We start from the raw sequence: 16518 nt of genomic DNA, 5'->3' as shown, positions 1-16518 counted from the left end.
TCAAATTTGTCGCATGACAATCCAGTTTTTCCAACAATTTATAGGTGTGCCCACCAGATTATGGGTGTATCTTGAGAAGATAGAGCATGGTCTAATTTTCCAGCTTTTATGAATATGGAATGTTGCTAAGTATATATATCTCAGTGTTCTACAGAAGATAGGCAGGAGAGTCTGAAGAGTATAATTTGGATTCACCTCTAATTAGACTCTGCTGTAGGAAACTCAGAAGAATATAAAACCCAAAAAAGATAATTATTGTACTAATGAAAAAAAATATTTTCCAAACCTTTATTTCAAATGTCATAATACCATAAAAAAAACAAAAAACAAAACAAACCAATAGTTGTAAGATGTAATTGTCCAATCTGTTTTCCACGTAAAAGATTGTAACAGCTTATTAAACTCAGCGTCATGCCATACTTTAGTGAAAGAATAATACTGCAAGGATTTTTTTTTTTCATTTTACAAAAGGCCTTGAACAAGAAGCAAAGTCAGTAAATAAAATAACATTGTACATACAATAGTTACTTGTAAAAAAAACATTATTTGTAATTTGGTTATGGGGATGCTGCATCCGTTCATTGGGACTTCCTCACAGAAGTTTACTGGGCAATGTCATAGTAATAGTTTCGCAGTTTAAGCTCAACACTGGAAAATGCAGGGCGTTCTTCAACTCTGTAAAATATAATAGGAGACATTATCTGATAAAGTGAACATATTTTTTTTATAGAATTTTGTCTATTTTAAAACAGACAATCACATATGGTGGAAAAGTCAGATAGGGTAAACCTACTAAAGTTTCAGCACATACAGTAGTTTATGAGTCAATGCACCTATTTGGCATCCACGCACATGCATATAAGTATATGCCCACTTTTCGGAAGGACCTCTGCATGAGCATTTGTTGGAATTTGGTCTGAGATGAGAGTGTACATACTGGAAAAAGTAAAATGCTACTTCAAAGTGCTGCCTCATATCACTTTTAAACCATGAATTTATTCCTTTCAGTCTCCTAACATACTGTTCATTGATGCCTTGTGTCTTAAATAACTCAGGAAAATAAGGGTATATGAGAACTGTCTTCATTTCATTTGTTACGTTTCAATATTTTAATGTTTTATAAAATTGGTACTTGTATGCTTATAAATTCACTTTCCCGTAACTGGTGAATAAAAAGTGCAAAAGGCGTTCCGTTTAATTATTGGCACCACTGGGGATGTGTACAAATTAAGTAATTGTGTGGGTCGAAAAGGCTCTGTGTTTGTCCGCTAAGCCATCAATGTACAAAATCTCCACCGATTGAAGCTCATTAAAACATCTTACCTAACAACTACAAATGATATTTTCTTGCATTTGGGTCAAATACAAGGTTCATTATTGCGCTTAACCCAGCAAAGACTGTTCCAACATTTTGCACACACAGTCACCGTCTGGACGCTCTAATCCATGCGCTTCCAAGAACAAGCAGGTGCAAACTTACAGAATATGGCACAAAAGGGTAAAAAATGCAAGTTATGTTGCACATCAATATTTTTCCAGCTTTGTAAGTGACCTTTCATGTGCTGTAAGACTATACAAATACATATAATAAATGAAATGAAACCTGGTAGCGCTACATTTAGAACTGAAGCCATCAACAGCACTTTAACAAATACCATTAGAAAAATAAAGAGTAACACATTTGTGTTGTAAATGTTTGCGATTGTGAGAAAAACATTGCAAAGAAGTATATTTTAAAACCCTTCAGTATTCGAATCAAAGAAATATAGATATGCAACGCTTTTGATGATTGTCTGCAAAGATGAAATTGATGATGCCTTATACTCACTTGTATGTCCAGCACAATTTCATTAGATCATATACTTCTGGTGTGCATCTGGGAGGGCAGTCCAATCGGCTTCCACTTTCAATCATCTTTGAAACGTCTGCACCTTTCATTCCCTAACAGTATACATTTTATATTAAAAATACATATAATATGTTGGCACATTTGAGTATTGGTTAACATTGCTGCCTTACTACTCTGGGGCCAGGGGTTGCATTAAAACCAGGGCTCCATCTGTGTGAAGCCTGTATGTTCATTCCATATTCTCATGGGTTTCCCTGAGTGCTCCGATTTCCTCCCACAGTCCAAAAACATACTGGTAGGTCAATGTTAATTTGTATGGTAGGTAATTTAGACTGTAAGATCTACTCGGGCAGGAACTGATGCAAATGATTAAATAGTCTCTGCAAAGCACTGCATAATATCATCATCATCATCATCATCATCATCAGGTATTTATATAATATAATATGTGGGTGGTTTTTAAATAAAGGCTAATAATAAAGTTGAGTACACTCAGTAAATGAGTAAATGACACTCAGTAAATGATTTAATGACAGTGTTAATGTCATTTGCATACAGTAAAGTACATGGAGTCAAAAATTAACGAATATTTACAGAACTGCAGCCTATTAATTCATTAGGATCTATTTAGTCAGGGCCACCATGAAGGAGCTTGTTCAGTAGCCCCCTGGTCCCCATATAGACAGGGACCACCTACCTTGTTCATATATAGCAGATATATGATCAGCCACAACATTAAAACCATTGACAAGTGAAGTGAATAACATTGATTATCCCATTACAATGGCATCTGTCAAGGGGTGGGATATATTAGGCAACAAATGAACAGACAGTTCTTGAAGTTGATGTGTTGGAAGAAGGGAAAATGGTCAAGTAAAAGCATATGACCGACTTTGACAAGGGCCAAATTGTGATGGCTAGATGATTGGGTCAGAGCATCTCCAAAAAAGCAGGTCTTGTGTTTATGGGGTGTTCCCAGTATGCAGTGGTTAGTACCTACCAAAACTGATCCAACGAAGGACAACCGATGAACTGGTAACATGGTCATGGATGCGCAAGGCGCATTGATGTGCGTTGGGAGTGAAGACTAGCCCGTCTGGTCTTATCTCACAGAAGAGCTACTGTGTGGTACAAATTGCTGGAAAAGTTAATGTTGGCTATGATAGAAAGGTATGGGGCTGTGTAGCCGCATTCCAGTCAGAGTGCCTATGCTGACCCCTGTCCACTGCCAAAAGCACATACAATGGGCAAGTGAGCGCCAGAACTAGATCATGGAGCACTGGAAGAAGGTGGCCTGGTCTGATGAATAACATTTTGTTTTACATCATGTGGATAGAAGTGTGTGTGTGCATCGTTTACCTGGGGAAGAGATGGCACCAGGATGCACTATGGGATGAAAGCAAGCCGGCAGAGGCAGAGTGGTACTCCGGGCAATGCTTTGCTGGAAAACCTTGGATCCTGGCATTCATGTGGATGTTACTTTCACACGTACCATCTACCTAACCATAGCTGCAGACCAAGTACACCCCTAGATGGCAACAGTATTCTCTAATTACAGTAGCTTCTTTCAGCAGGATAATATGCCCTGCAATACTGAAAAATAGTTCAATAATGGTTTGAGGAACATGACAAAGAGTTCAAAATGTTAACTTGGCCTCCAAATTCCCGGGATCTCGATCTAATCAAGGATCTGTAGGATGTGCTGGAAAAACAAATCAGAGCCATTGAGGCTCCACCTCACTACTTACAGGACTTAAAGGATCTGCTGCTAACGCCTTGTGCCAGTTACCACAGGACACCTTCAGAGGTCTTGTGAAGTCCATGCCTCAATGGATCAGAGTTTTTTTGGTGGCACTAGGGGAACCTACACAATATTAGGCAGGTGGTCTTAATGTTGTGGCTGATCAGTGCCCAGTCAATGGCAGCTCCCATAATACCACTGTTGTGTTTGCAAGTGATGCTGTACATAAAATAAAAGCTTTCCTCTTCTCTATATGTGAAATGTCATTACTGGAAAGTGTTGTCACTATTTCCTGATGAAGATACAGGTTGTATTCTCATAAATGCTGATTAAGAACAGAGTATATCTGCCTCTACTGTGTGTATTGATAAATACACTTTGACTCACAAGCCTTCCAATATCCTTTTCTTGATTAAAAAAAAACCCTAAAACATACAGTATGTGTAGTCCAAGTCTTAGGGGCCTATTTACCAATTATCTGGGTTTTCCCTTGATGTTCAATCTCATTTGCACCTTGTTTTTTCATAATTATCAAAGCTATTTCTTATTATTCTTCAGCGGGGACAGGACTTCCGAACATGGCTGTCCAAGTGAAGTACTTTCCCGCACTGTGATGTCTTTTGCCCCAACGACGAAAGACATTACATCCTTGTAAGTTTGGCTTGCATAAAATGCACCTGCATGTCTGAAAGGTTGCACATATGCAAATTCAAACTTTGAAGGGAATACAGTCTCCGGCTGCCATAGAATAAGGTAGGATATGCTTAACAGCATCTGAAGATAGTGTTAGCATTTTGCGGAAGCAGCTTGGCTAATAGCTGTTCCTATAGATCTCTACTAAGATCACTACTAAGCATTAACCATTGCCATAGTCATGCAGAAACAGCCGTGTAAATGATACATAAGAAGATAGTATTATCTATGAAAGCGGGCTTTTTCTATGTCGTAGACTAACAAATGGATCACTGAAACCCAATGGTTACTCTTTGCCAAAATAGCCAAAATACAGCACAATAATGGAAGAATAACCACTGAGTCAATTATAGCTACTACTTGTTATCTTAACAAATACTGACTTAAGAATTACTTTGGATCAAAATTAAAGTGCTACCTGTGATTGCAAAATTATGTTTCATAAAATGCATATTTTAAAACCTTATCACTAATAACAATATTTGAAAAAAATCACAGATATAAATGCTTGATTACCCTTATTTTTGTGTACAGGATAATAATAATAATTGAACTTTTTATTAAATTTAACCTGCAGATGACTAAAAAACCCTACTATATATAGAGGGATTTTCCTTCTAATTTGAACTCCTACATTTCTCACTAAATATAGAGGGAGATATTTTCTTTTAGTCAAGTGGTCCAATTAAGTGCTTGCCTACACACTCACCTACAAGTGTATGTGCATAGACAGAGCTAAATCAGGATGGTCTGACATACAGTATATATTTTAATTTGACAACCAAGTTGACAGCCACCACATTGCTTAACTTATCTAAAAGAAATGTGCTCCATCTGATTCATATTTTCTCTTTACTCAAGTCTTCCTATTACTCAACTGTTAATCTTTGCTCTCCTTGAATATAGCACAAAGCTAGATAAAGCAAGATAAATCAATGTATTTATGAAGCAAGTGTAAACCAATATAGTAAAGTTACAGGATAATTTGAAGAATAACTCCACCCACAATTGAGGATTTAGATTTGAATGTAGTACAGTAAGTTATGCTATAGTATAGAAGCTAACGTACCTGGGGTCAGGCAATCAGAATTCTTATTTAACACTTAACCTATTTTATGTTAATAGTTTCATAATAGCAGTTATCTGTTAATTAAGTAAAACAAAAAACTTGTAGCAGCCCCTATTGTTTTTATTAATGGCTAAAAAACACTTCCAATGAATTTGTTAACTTACTCTATATGGCTTCTGACCATATGAATATGCCTCCCACATAAGTACACCAAAGCTCCACACATCACTTTTGCTTGAAAATTTAAAGAAGTTAATACATTCCGGTGCATACCACTTGATTGGCCAATGTCCAAAAGTTTTTGCCTTTAAAACAAACCATAAAACAATCAACAAATACATAAAGCTGTGATTGAATTTAATATTAAGACAATGCAAAATCTGTTGAATTTAATCTTAATCTTGTGTTACACATATGTATTACTTTACTCACTTTGCAACATTATCCAGCTTCTATTCTGTACCACAAAACATACAAACAAGTTTGTAAGTATTTTAAATATTATATCTTAATCTCTCTGCAATAAAAAGCCTCACATACACAAAAGCACCAAATGTAATAAATATTTTAAAAACATTCCCAATATTGCCTCACTACTAAGATTAAGCCATAAAAAAGGATAAACTTTGAATAACATTATGTGAATAAAATTAAAGTATTATTTTTTCATGCTTCACCCCTGGCTGCAGTTTAGCACCTCCTCCCCAGAGGCTGCTGTGCCTTCATCTGTTCCTGCCTGCAAGGGGTTAAGTTCTCATCATTGGATCTGGATCATGCTCAGCTGTGTCTGGACTTTGTAAGACTGCCTTTCCTTTCAAACTGGGCCAGTTCATCAATTGTCACTGCTACTGGTCTCCCTGTGAAAACTCCTGTGAGCTGATTCTGACTTCCTCCCTGGGGCTTGACTCCTGCTTGTTCCTATGTTTTTCACCTCCTCTAGTGACCCAGACCCTGTCTTTGTTTGCGCTTGCTCCTGCTTAGTTCCTGGTATTATGATGGCTTTTCCAGCTTCTGACTCCTGGCTTGCCTGACTCTCCTTTTTCCTGATTATCTTGGGAATTATCTGGTGCCTAAAGACATCCAATATCTGCAGTCCACTGTCTAACTTGGAAAACAAGAGTCTCTAATTTCTCAGCTTTATCTGGCAATCCAGACATCACATAGCTGCAGTCCACTGTCTACCTTGGAAAACCAGAGTCTCCAGCTTCTCAGCTTAACCTGGCAATCCAGACATCCTATATCTGCAGGTGTTGTGACAGGTATCCAGTACTCTTGTTCCTCAGATAAACTGGGATCTTGTTTCAGTAGTTTCTATGGACTTGTGTTAGTTGCCTTATTATTTACTGCATCCCATTTCTACCTGTGTGACCTGTGTTTAAAATAAACCACTTTGTTTCATTTACATTCTCTCCGTGGTCTTCATATTGGGAATCCGGACATATTTAAGGAGGTGAATCTATATCTATATAAGAGGTCTGACTTTGATGTGACTTATACACTTTTGCAAAGTTATCCTCTTAAAAAATATCTCTCCTCTCCACAGTCACACTCATAGGTGATCATGCTATTCCTGAAATCAGTGGGTGAGCAGAAATCTTGAAATGGACTGGATAGACCATCCATGTATATTGTTGCAAACCAAGGCATTTTGCTGGGTACATCAAGTGCTCTTCATAAATGAGGTCCACAGTGACTCATTTTCCATGTTTTATAAGATTATCTTTTACACCTAAGGCTGCAATCTAATCATGCCTTCTATTGTGTTTTATTTCTACCCACCATAGACTGGCCTAAGTAGGCTCCACATTCTCACTTCTACATTCTTTAGGTCATGTATAAGTTTTAACTAACCTGTTGCAGCAACAGTGTTGTCACTCAGACCCAAAGGTGGCAGTATGAATGCTAGGGGATATGACCTATTTAGTAAACAATAAGTTTCCATATACTGGTGTAGATTTGAACCAGAACAGTGGGGAACAGTGTTGACTAAATGTCAACAGCACAGCTAAAATAGGTTGGTTAAGTTAAATATATTATGTGGGAGGGGAAATGGGAACCAGATTAGTGTTGGATAGGGTAGAATAAAACTTTATATTCAGCATATTCTGACATCAGAATGGATCAGAATGCATCAACTATATAAATATTACTGACAACGAAGTCAAGGAAGTCAAAATCAGTATTATTGTAGGAACTTTGATGTAACAACGACATTGTATGTCCTTATTATTCCAATAATATAGTTACAAAACCTGAAACTGAATCTCTGTAAGTACCTGTTCCTGGAGTAAGCTGATATTTGTGGAAACCCAAACCTTTGGACAAACATATATTTACAGTATATAGATCAATTTACAATGACTTACTTTATAGTAATTTTCATCAGATCCAATTGCTTTAGAAAGCCCAAAATCACTAATTTTGGCATAATGCTGAGTCACCAAAAGAACATTTCTCGCTGCCAAGTCCCTGTGGACAAAATTATTTTCTTCCAAGTACTTCATCCCCATGGAAACTTGATGAACGAGTTCAGTTAAATTCTTTTCAGAAACATCCCTTTTTGCAGTAATAAAAATAAAACACATTAGATTTATGTATAATAATATAGTATTAGTTTATCATAGTGCCAGTTATGTTTCCTAACATAAAGCATTACTGAATTATAGGTATGAGGTGCTTATTTTGTAGGACTGGTAGAGTTCATTATCTGTATAATAAAAGAGGACTAGACACGCTTGTCTCATTACAAAAAGTAACCACTGCATGATCAGTGCATTCAGAGGAGGGGGGATATGTATCTAACACTGCTTGTAATTGTTGACCTAGGTAAATCTAAAAAGTCCCTGTTAAAAGTAAATTTAAGAAAAGTGAAAAAAAATGTAAAACACAAGAGCGGGGGGAAGAGATGAATTTTGATGAGGGGATGGAGGTCCAACTAGTGGAAATAGAAAAAATGTGGAACTTCTGTCACCCAGCATCTTACATGTTTTCAATTACATCTTTAACTTTGATTGTACATGAACTGATTGTATAGACCAAGCCACTTTCTAACTAAGCACAAATAAGACTTGTCTCATTCATACCAACCAGCAATGTTAGCAAGATGTCTCACTCATCTATACATTAGACAAGAAGGTAAAAGGGATAAAGTCAAGGGACCATTTTTAAATGTATAATTTGTCTGACTGTGGATCATTGGTCATTCTCCTTTGTGGCTCTAATAACTTAAAAAAATATTAAAATTATAATATGTAACTCAGCATACAGTAAATTAATTTTGCAGCAAAGTTAGTATGGTAACATTCTGCTACAATTGGTGAATGGATCATACAATGTTTGTATTGCTACAATAATATTCAGAAAAAAAATCTGTTGCTTTCTTTTACACTATTTTGGTGAAACTCTTGGAGGAATAAGTGTGAAAATCCTACTTTCATCATCATCATCATCAGCTATTTATATAGCGCCACTAATTCCGCAGCGCTGTGCAGAGAACTCACTTACATCAGTCTGTGCCCCTTTGGAGCTTACATTCTAAGTTCCCTAATATACACATACACACACAGACGGAGAGAGACTAGGGTCAATTTGATAGCAGCCAATTAACCTACTAGTATGTTTTTGGAGTGTGGGAGGAAACCGGAGCACCTGGAGAAAACCCACGCAAACACAGTGAGAACATACAAACTCCACAGAGATAAGGCCATGGTTGGGAATTGACCCCAGTGCTGTGAGGCAGAAGTCCTAACCACTAAGCCACTGTTGCCTTTATGCTTTATTTCTTTAATGCTTAAAAAAAAGAGATTGAGAACATAGATTCTCATAAAATAACACCGACCTATATCCTCACTGAAATTACTATAACTATGTCCTATGTCCTCATTGAAAACGCTATAACTTAATGGAAATTGCTGTTGAAAGCGTATAAACAGACTTGTTACTTTCATTTGAAGTATAAGTGGTAAATAACTGGCTTTAGTAACATCTGTAACAATGAAAACAATCAGTGCAATCCATAGAGTGTTTACATGCTTACACATGTTATTAAGGAAGGACAAAACTTATTATTATTATCTGTCAAATAACAGTTTGGAGTTCTCTTTAAATGATATCAGGCAAAATTCCTATTTGAGGGCTCAGGAGTTATTTTATTAAGTTGTAGCATACAGCGTAATAACTTTAATTAGGCAAAATAATTTTCTAGGAGGGTCACCCTTAAACGGTTTGAACATATCCAAATCCTGATTCTTTACCATACCTGTTTTTAGCCAGGAATTTATTTAAAGGTCCAACCTCTGCCAGCTCCATTACCAGCATCCAAAACTCTGCTTCACAGATGCCGATCATTCTGACGATATATGGGTTATCCAGCTGCTGCATGACCTTAGCTTCTATCAGCAGTTCTGAGGCTTCATTGCTTTCATTCTTAAGAATTTTAACAGCAACTTGTCTTTTAGTTCTGTAATAGTTGGTAAACTTTTGTTAAATCAGGTTTCCATATTTTTCACAAGTAAAAATGAAACAGGGCGCAGAAGATTAGGGTTGTCTAATCACTTCTTTCATAACGGACACATAGGGTTTACACAGGTTCATGGTTGACCGAATGGAACCAGTTGATGTGATTATCTTGAGTCTATATCCAGGGGTAAATGTATCAAACTGCGAGTTTCTGGCAGGGTTTGAAAAGTGGAGATGTTGCCTATAGCAACCAATCAGATTCTACTTATCATTTTGTAGAATGTACTAAATAAATGATAACTAGAATCTGATTGGTTGCTAAACTTGCAGCTTAATACATATATCCCCTAGTCTTCCAGTCATGTAATCATGTGTGTCCTGTACAAAAGTAATAAGTTTGCAACCCTACTGACCATTTAAACCTTGCTCCGATGCTAAATTAGTATAACCCTTCTATCAGTGTATTTATATTATTATTATTTCCATCTCTCCTGTTTATTTCTTTTCTCTCTTAGTTCTCTCCTATACTTTGTCATGTCTGCCCACACCAACAGGTGGAGAGTGTACCTGGAATTAAAAGGCAGCGACTCCTGTATCAAGTCAGCGCCTTACCAGGATACCTTTCAGCCTATCACCTGTCTCCAGTACCGGATGTTCACTTCAGTCAATCAGAATAGAATAGAATAATTAAAATAAAATAGTAATGTTATGGCAGTAGTGTTACTGGTATAAACAGATTTTGGCATAAGTACAGTCGTTATTTAATAGTTTACATATAACATGTCATGAGGATAACTGAACTGCACTGAGGTCAACCCAAAGAGTCTGACACATGGCAGGCTTACATGCATCTGTACATCTATTACACTCAGCGCCGTGCCCTGGCATCTGTGGCAGTCAGGCGTATGCGCAAAGTAACATAATTAATTAAGCTGTCATGGGGGACCAATTATGATACTTCCAGCCCATAAACCGTGATTGGCCAAATTTTGTATTTAAGGCAGATAGGGCTAGCCTCCCTGCCGGTTATAGCGTAGATTTTGTCTGTTGCTGACCTGCTTCTGTTCTGGTATCTGTAGTCCTGTTGATACTCTGATCACTGCTGTTTGACCTTCCGTTGTGACCCCTGGCCTGTTCCTGAATTCTGCTTATGTTCTGATTGCCCTGACCCTTGGCTTTGCTATTCAGATACCTCTGCTCGCTGCCAGCCCTGACCCATTGGCATGTCCCTGACTACTCTGCCTGCTTTGGACCTCTGACCACGGCCTTTCTCTGACTATCTGTTACTATCTTTTCTACCGCCTCCTACCCCCCTGCTGTGGTATTGTATATAAGCTTACACTACACTGGAACTAAGACCCGGGGGCATCCAAGTACCTGTGAGTGCAACAAGCTCTACAGGAAAGGCGGCTGCTATAGGTGAAGACCTCTACCCCTAGTTCTGCAAGCTTATATCAATAGCTACTAGCCGTAACACCTACTTTGTCATTGTCAATATTCCTTTCTTCACAGTTCCAAAGTTACCAGAACCCAGTTCACCCTCAATTAGGGAAAGTTGTTCTCGCTTTATTTTGATGGTTTGAGCTCTTAGCTCATCAGGGTCTTCATATATTCCACGATATACATCTGTGTCCATTGGCATAAAATGCAATGAAGCGTTTGAAGCTGTGGATATAAAAATTGTAGTCAAAGAAAAAATAGCTATAACAACATCAATGATATGTGTTTACACAATAGCTCCATATGCAAAAATATGCTTATTTAACTTTAATTGTAGTTGGTACATGTGTGGTGCAAGTCGAAATAAAAATATACTGTATTTAAATGAGAATATTCAATATAAAATGGTTTCAAATGCTGTTGTTTGCGTTCACATATTTAGCATTACACTAAGAAAAAGTATATTTGATAGCAATGTTGTTAGTACATTTTATAGGAAGGGAATTCAATGTCCTGTCAGAGCCTTGCATGATGAGGTTCTGCTGGATGTTAAAGCACTAGAACATTGCTAATATTTTATTTCATTTCTATGAAGCACGAGCCCATATAAGCTACATTTTTGGTACTATAATACCTGGAAATGCACGCAGAGGCACAGCACATGGGGCACCGATGGGATTTCACACTGAATGGAATTTCTCCCATAGAATTGAGGTACCTTATAATCATTCAATTTTTGTGCTGATGAGATTAATTTATTGCATGCAGACATATAGCAATTATTCACAGCTACTTTTGATCACTTTACCTATCTCTCATAGCCCACATATAGAGGAGCTTCTGCATTGTGGACAAATTTGCAAGTTGCTGAACATTTAAGTTGGTTTTATGGACCTGCAGTGCAAGGTGCATGGCCATTATAGGTTTATGAAACACTGCACTAGAGTCAGTTGAAATAACTTCAATGCCCAAAAAATACATCAATGGTATACCAGATATCTGGTCTTATTATTCCATGCAGTGTTTTTTTATAATAGTAATAATTATATAATAACTATAATAATATATTTATAAGTCATGAGTTGGCAATTATAGTTGGACTATATTTTTTTGACAGTTTACAATACTTTCATTGTGCTAGCTTGTGCTAGTTTAAAGCTGCCATCAGTCATACCCTACAGTTTTAAATGCTAGTCTCTTGCAATATTTAATCTCCAATCATAATTATTATTGGTGTTATTCATACTTAACTGAGAAATTATGTTTGTTATTGATTGATATCTTATGAAAAAAGTTTAGCAAATAATATGGTCATTATTATTATTATTATTATAAACAGGATTTTTTGTTTGGAACTTCTTTATGGGTATATTTACGAGAACTAATTTTTCAGTGGAAAATCATTTTGCATGAAAATTTATGCAAAGCTTATCAGCTCCTAAATTAGGGAGAAACTTCCCGGACTCCTGAGAGAGCAAGCAGTTCTAATAAGTTGGCGGAGACGTCATGACAAAATTAGTATTAGCATAGACGTTACCCCGCCCACTTGATGCCATAAATTGCATCAGTAAGGCAACTCCTCTATTCATATCTGCTCTTCTGGAGGGCAGGAATGACAAGTAGGCAAATATTATTTCAATGCTATTCAAAGAAATGTAAAAGTGGTATCTGGGACAATGAAACATTCCATAAATATGTCTCCTCTTGCAATGTTACCAACATGTTCTTTTTCAGAGATGTTTACTACAGTCATGGCTAAAAGTTTTGAGAATGACACAAATATTATTTTTCACAAAGTCTGCTGCCTCAGTTTTTTAATGGGAATTTGCATATACTCCAGAATGTCATGAAGAGTGATCAGATGAATTGCCATGACAATGAACTTTATCCCGAAAACAACATTTCCACTGCATCTCAGCAATGCCACAAAAGGACCAGCTAACATCACGTCAGTGATTCTCCTGTTAACCCAGGTGATAGTGTTGATGAGGACAAGGCTGGAGATCACTGTGTTGCTGATTGAGTTAGAATAACAGACTGGAAACTTTAAAAGAAGGGTGGTGCTAGAAATCATTGTTCTTCCTTTGTTATCCATGGTTATCTGCAAGTAAACATATGCAGTCATCGTGGCTTTGCACAAAAAGGGCTTCACAGGCAGGGATATTGCTACTAGTAAGATTGCACCTAAATCAACCATTTATCGGATCATCAAGAACTTCAAGGAGAGAGACCATCAGTCCTGTGTCATGCCAAAAGTAAAGCATCCTGAGACCATTCATGTGAGGGGTTGCTTCTCTGCCAAGGGAGCAGGGTAACTCACAATTTTGCCTAAGAACACAGCCATGAATAAAAAAAAAATCCTCCAAGAGCAGCTTCTCGCAACCATCCAATAGTTTGGTGACGAACAAAGCCTTTTCCAGCATGATGGTACACCTTGTCATAAGGCAAAAGTGATAACTAAGTGGCTCAGTGATCAAAACATCGAAATGTTGGGTCCATGGCCAGGAAACTCTCCAAACCTTAATCCCATTGAGAACTTGTGATCAATCTTCAAGAGGTAGGTAGACAAACAAAAACCCACAAATTCTGACAAACTCCAAGCATTGATTAGGCAAGAATGGGCCAGCCATCAGTCAGTATGTGGCCCAGAAGTTGCTTGACAGCATGCCAGGGCAAATTACAGAGGTCTTCAAAAAGAAGGGTCAACACTGCATATATTGACTCTTTGTATAAATTTAATGTACTTGTCAAATTGTAAATTATGAATGTAATAAAAGCCTTTGATCCTTAATAAATGTGTCATGAATCTACTAGGCTGAGTGGGATCCTTCTGGGTCTCATCTGGGATTGGCAGTACTTCTCCCAGAGGCGCGGAATCTAACAGAGCGGAAGGTTTTCGCCAGGGATTCCCACAAGGGAATTTGGGCTTTGTGGCTTACACCCTGCAGGTCGCGGCCCTCTAAGGAAGTGAGAGGTGTGAGGGTAGGCACCAGATTGTCACTAAGGAGTGGATACGGTGAGCGATGATCTGTGACAGTACACTTGGAGAGATAGAAAGCAATGATCTGCAACAGTTACCACTAAGGAGTGGATACGGTGAGCGATGATCTGCGACAGTACACTTGGAGAAATAGAGAGCGATTATCTGCAACAGTTACCACTAAGGAGAAATAGAGATCCAGAGGGAGCCACAGGAGCTGTTTCCAGGCCAGAAGTCTGACGAGAATAACCAGCACAGAGAGATGAGGGGAGGAACCTTATAAAGGACTGCCAATAACAGACAGCCAAGGGAAGAGCAGGAAAGGCAAGAAAGGTGAGACGGTCTCACCACCGCCGACATGACAGTTGGAGGAGAGCGGGGAATCAGGAGACGGGTTGGCGTGCCGGCTCTTGAGCGGCAGCCACGGGAGGCCGGCGTGTGACAAAATGCTTGTAATTTTACTTCAGTATATCATAGCAACATCTGGCATAAAGGTCTAAAGTCACTGAAGCAGCAAACTTTGTGAAAACCAATACTTGTGTCATTCTCAAACCTTTTGGCCATGACTGTACATTTACAGATGACTTGACCTATCCTGCATTTTTATACATGTATAGTTGGCTGGATGGCTTTGGCTTAAGGACTGTGTAATGTGGCTCACACATTTATGTTATGACTTGTGTGGCCCACATTTTGGGCAACACTAATATACACTGAGGGTTAATTATAAACCACAAATAATTTGAAATTTCAGTACTAATTTCATAGTGAAATGTTTATTAAAACCAAATTGTTTTAAACTAAAACACTTTCCTTCCTCCAAATGTGAATAAATGTGGTCCTGCCAGATATCTCTAAGACTATAAAATGCATTGTATATGACTGGTGATTTGCAAATGTATTTATTATGAACATAACTTAATTTGAACTTACCGCTTTCACCTGTTTCCAGTCTTGAAACATAAGGATTTCTTGAAGAAACACTTCCAGTACGGGCAACTTCAGCTAAGTTGTGCTACAATAATTGCAAATTGTAAATATGGAGCACTACTCGTATTATTACCATGAAATTGTCAATAAATGGCTACTACTGGAGAACTTCACAAAAGCCTTCAAAACAATATTGGAAAAAAAGTTGAAACACTGGCACATACATTTTGACATTGTTCTGTTCAAATTCTGTAGACAAGGCCTTAAATAGTTGGTTTACATAGACCCAAGTCCTTGCCAAGTGCACAGGCAGGTGTGTGTGTGTGGGGGGGGGGGAGACAGGAAAAAGTACAAAGAGTGATGCAGGTGGAATTAGCCATGGAAAGGAATACAGGTGACATTGGTGAAGAAAATGTTGTGGACAAGCTTGCCAGCGTAGCATCAGCTACCTCTTTCCACTTATCTTTCAAGTGTTGTTGTGTCTGTTATAGAAGAATATATAATAGTAATAAATGGAAAACTGATCAGTGGATCAGCCAGGTGACATAATGAAACACATTGTGGAGTGGTGGTACTATCACCACAAATATGTAATGTACCTGACATCTCTATTTCTGTTGACAATACAGCAATAAATCCTACTCCTCAAGCTAGTTGAGTAGTTGTTATCCTTGAACTGTACTTTGTTGCCTAGATCCAATCTGTTTCAAAGTCATGTTATGTATATCTGTCACAAGACACTGCAAGAAACTTTCATTAATGTACTCATTATCTCCCACATCGACTATTGTAATTGCCTCTTTATTGGTCTTCCCTTGACCAGAATCTCACTCCTATTTTGTATTCAGCAGCTAGACTAATTTTGCTTTTAAAACATTCTTCTGCTACTCCACTCTGTCAGTCCCTACATTGGTTTATCTGTATTTTACTGAAACCAATATACAATACTTCTGCTAATATACGAGGTTATAAACAACACTGCAGGAACATACATGTCTCCAAACTCAACCCCTCTCCTCTGTACAAGATCTGCATCTTTCATCCACACTCATCACCCACTTCCACTCCCAGTTAAAGGATTTATTTTGGACTGCGCCCACTATGTGGAATGCCCACCCTCGCACAATAAGACTTTCATCAAGGCTCCAAACCTTCAGATATGTCCTGAAAAATCACCTTTTCAGGGAAGCTTATCAAATTCCCAAACTACCCACTTAACCTTCCGTGCCTGGTTACCATCCCTCTACACAGTTTGAAACTTACATGTGTTGTCTTTCTATGCTCAAACAACTCTCTGACTCCCAGACCAATATTGCTGTGTTGGACCAATATTCAATATGTGGCACAAAACCACATGT

General features: G+C 37.9%; 1 protein-coding gene across 3 annotated transcripts in view; it reads right to left on the bottom strand.

The window, feature by feature from the left end:
* Window positions 1-274: 274 nt before the first annotated feature.
* SYK (spleen associated tyrosine kinase) overlaps window positions 275-16518 on the bottom strand; it is a 126964-nt gene continuing 110720 nt past the window's right edge. For all 3 annotated transcript variants that reach the window (XM_075211140.1, XM_075211139.1, XM_075211141.1), the window contains 7 exons: window positions 15164-15245; window positions 11292-11475; window positions 9611-9811; window positions 7719-7908; window positions 5517-5657; window positions 1829-1941; window positions 275-675 (listed from right to left, as the gene is read on the bottom strand). In XM_075211140.1, coding sequence (XP_075067241.1) covers window positions 603-675; window positions 1829-1941; window positions 5517-5657; window positions 7719-7908; window positions 9611-9811; window positions 11292-11475; window positions 15164-15245 — 984 coding nt within the window. In that variant the 3' untranslated portion in view covers window positions 275-602. The remainder of the gene's footprint in view (window positions 676-1828; window positions 1942-5516; window positions 5658-7718; window positions 7909-9610; window positions 9812-11291; window positions 11476-15163; window positions 15246-16518) is intronic.

The sequence above is a fragment of the Mixophyes fleayi genome, chromosome 1 (assembly GCF_038048845.1).
Source record: "Mixophyes fleayi isolate aMixFle1 chromosome 1, aMixFle1.hap1, whole genome shotgun sequence".
Classification (NCBI taxonomy): Eukaryota; Metazoa; Chordata; class Amphibia; order Anura; family Limnodynastidae; genus Mixophyes; species Mixophyes fleayi.
This window is presented reverse-complemented; position numbering and strand designations above follow the sequence as displayed.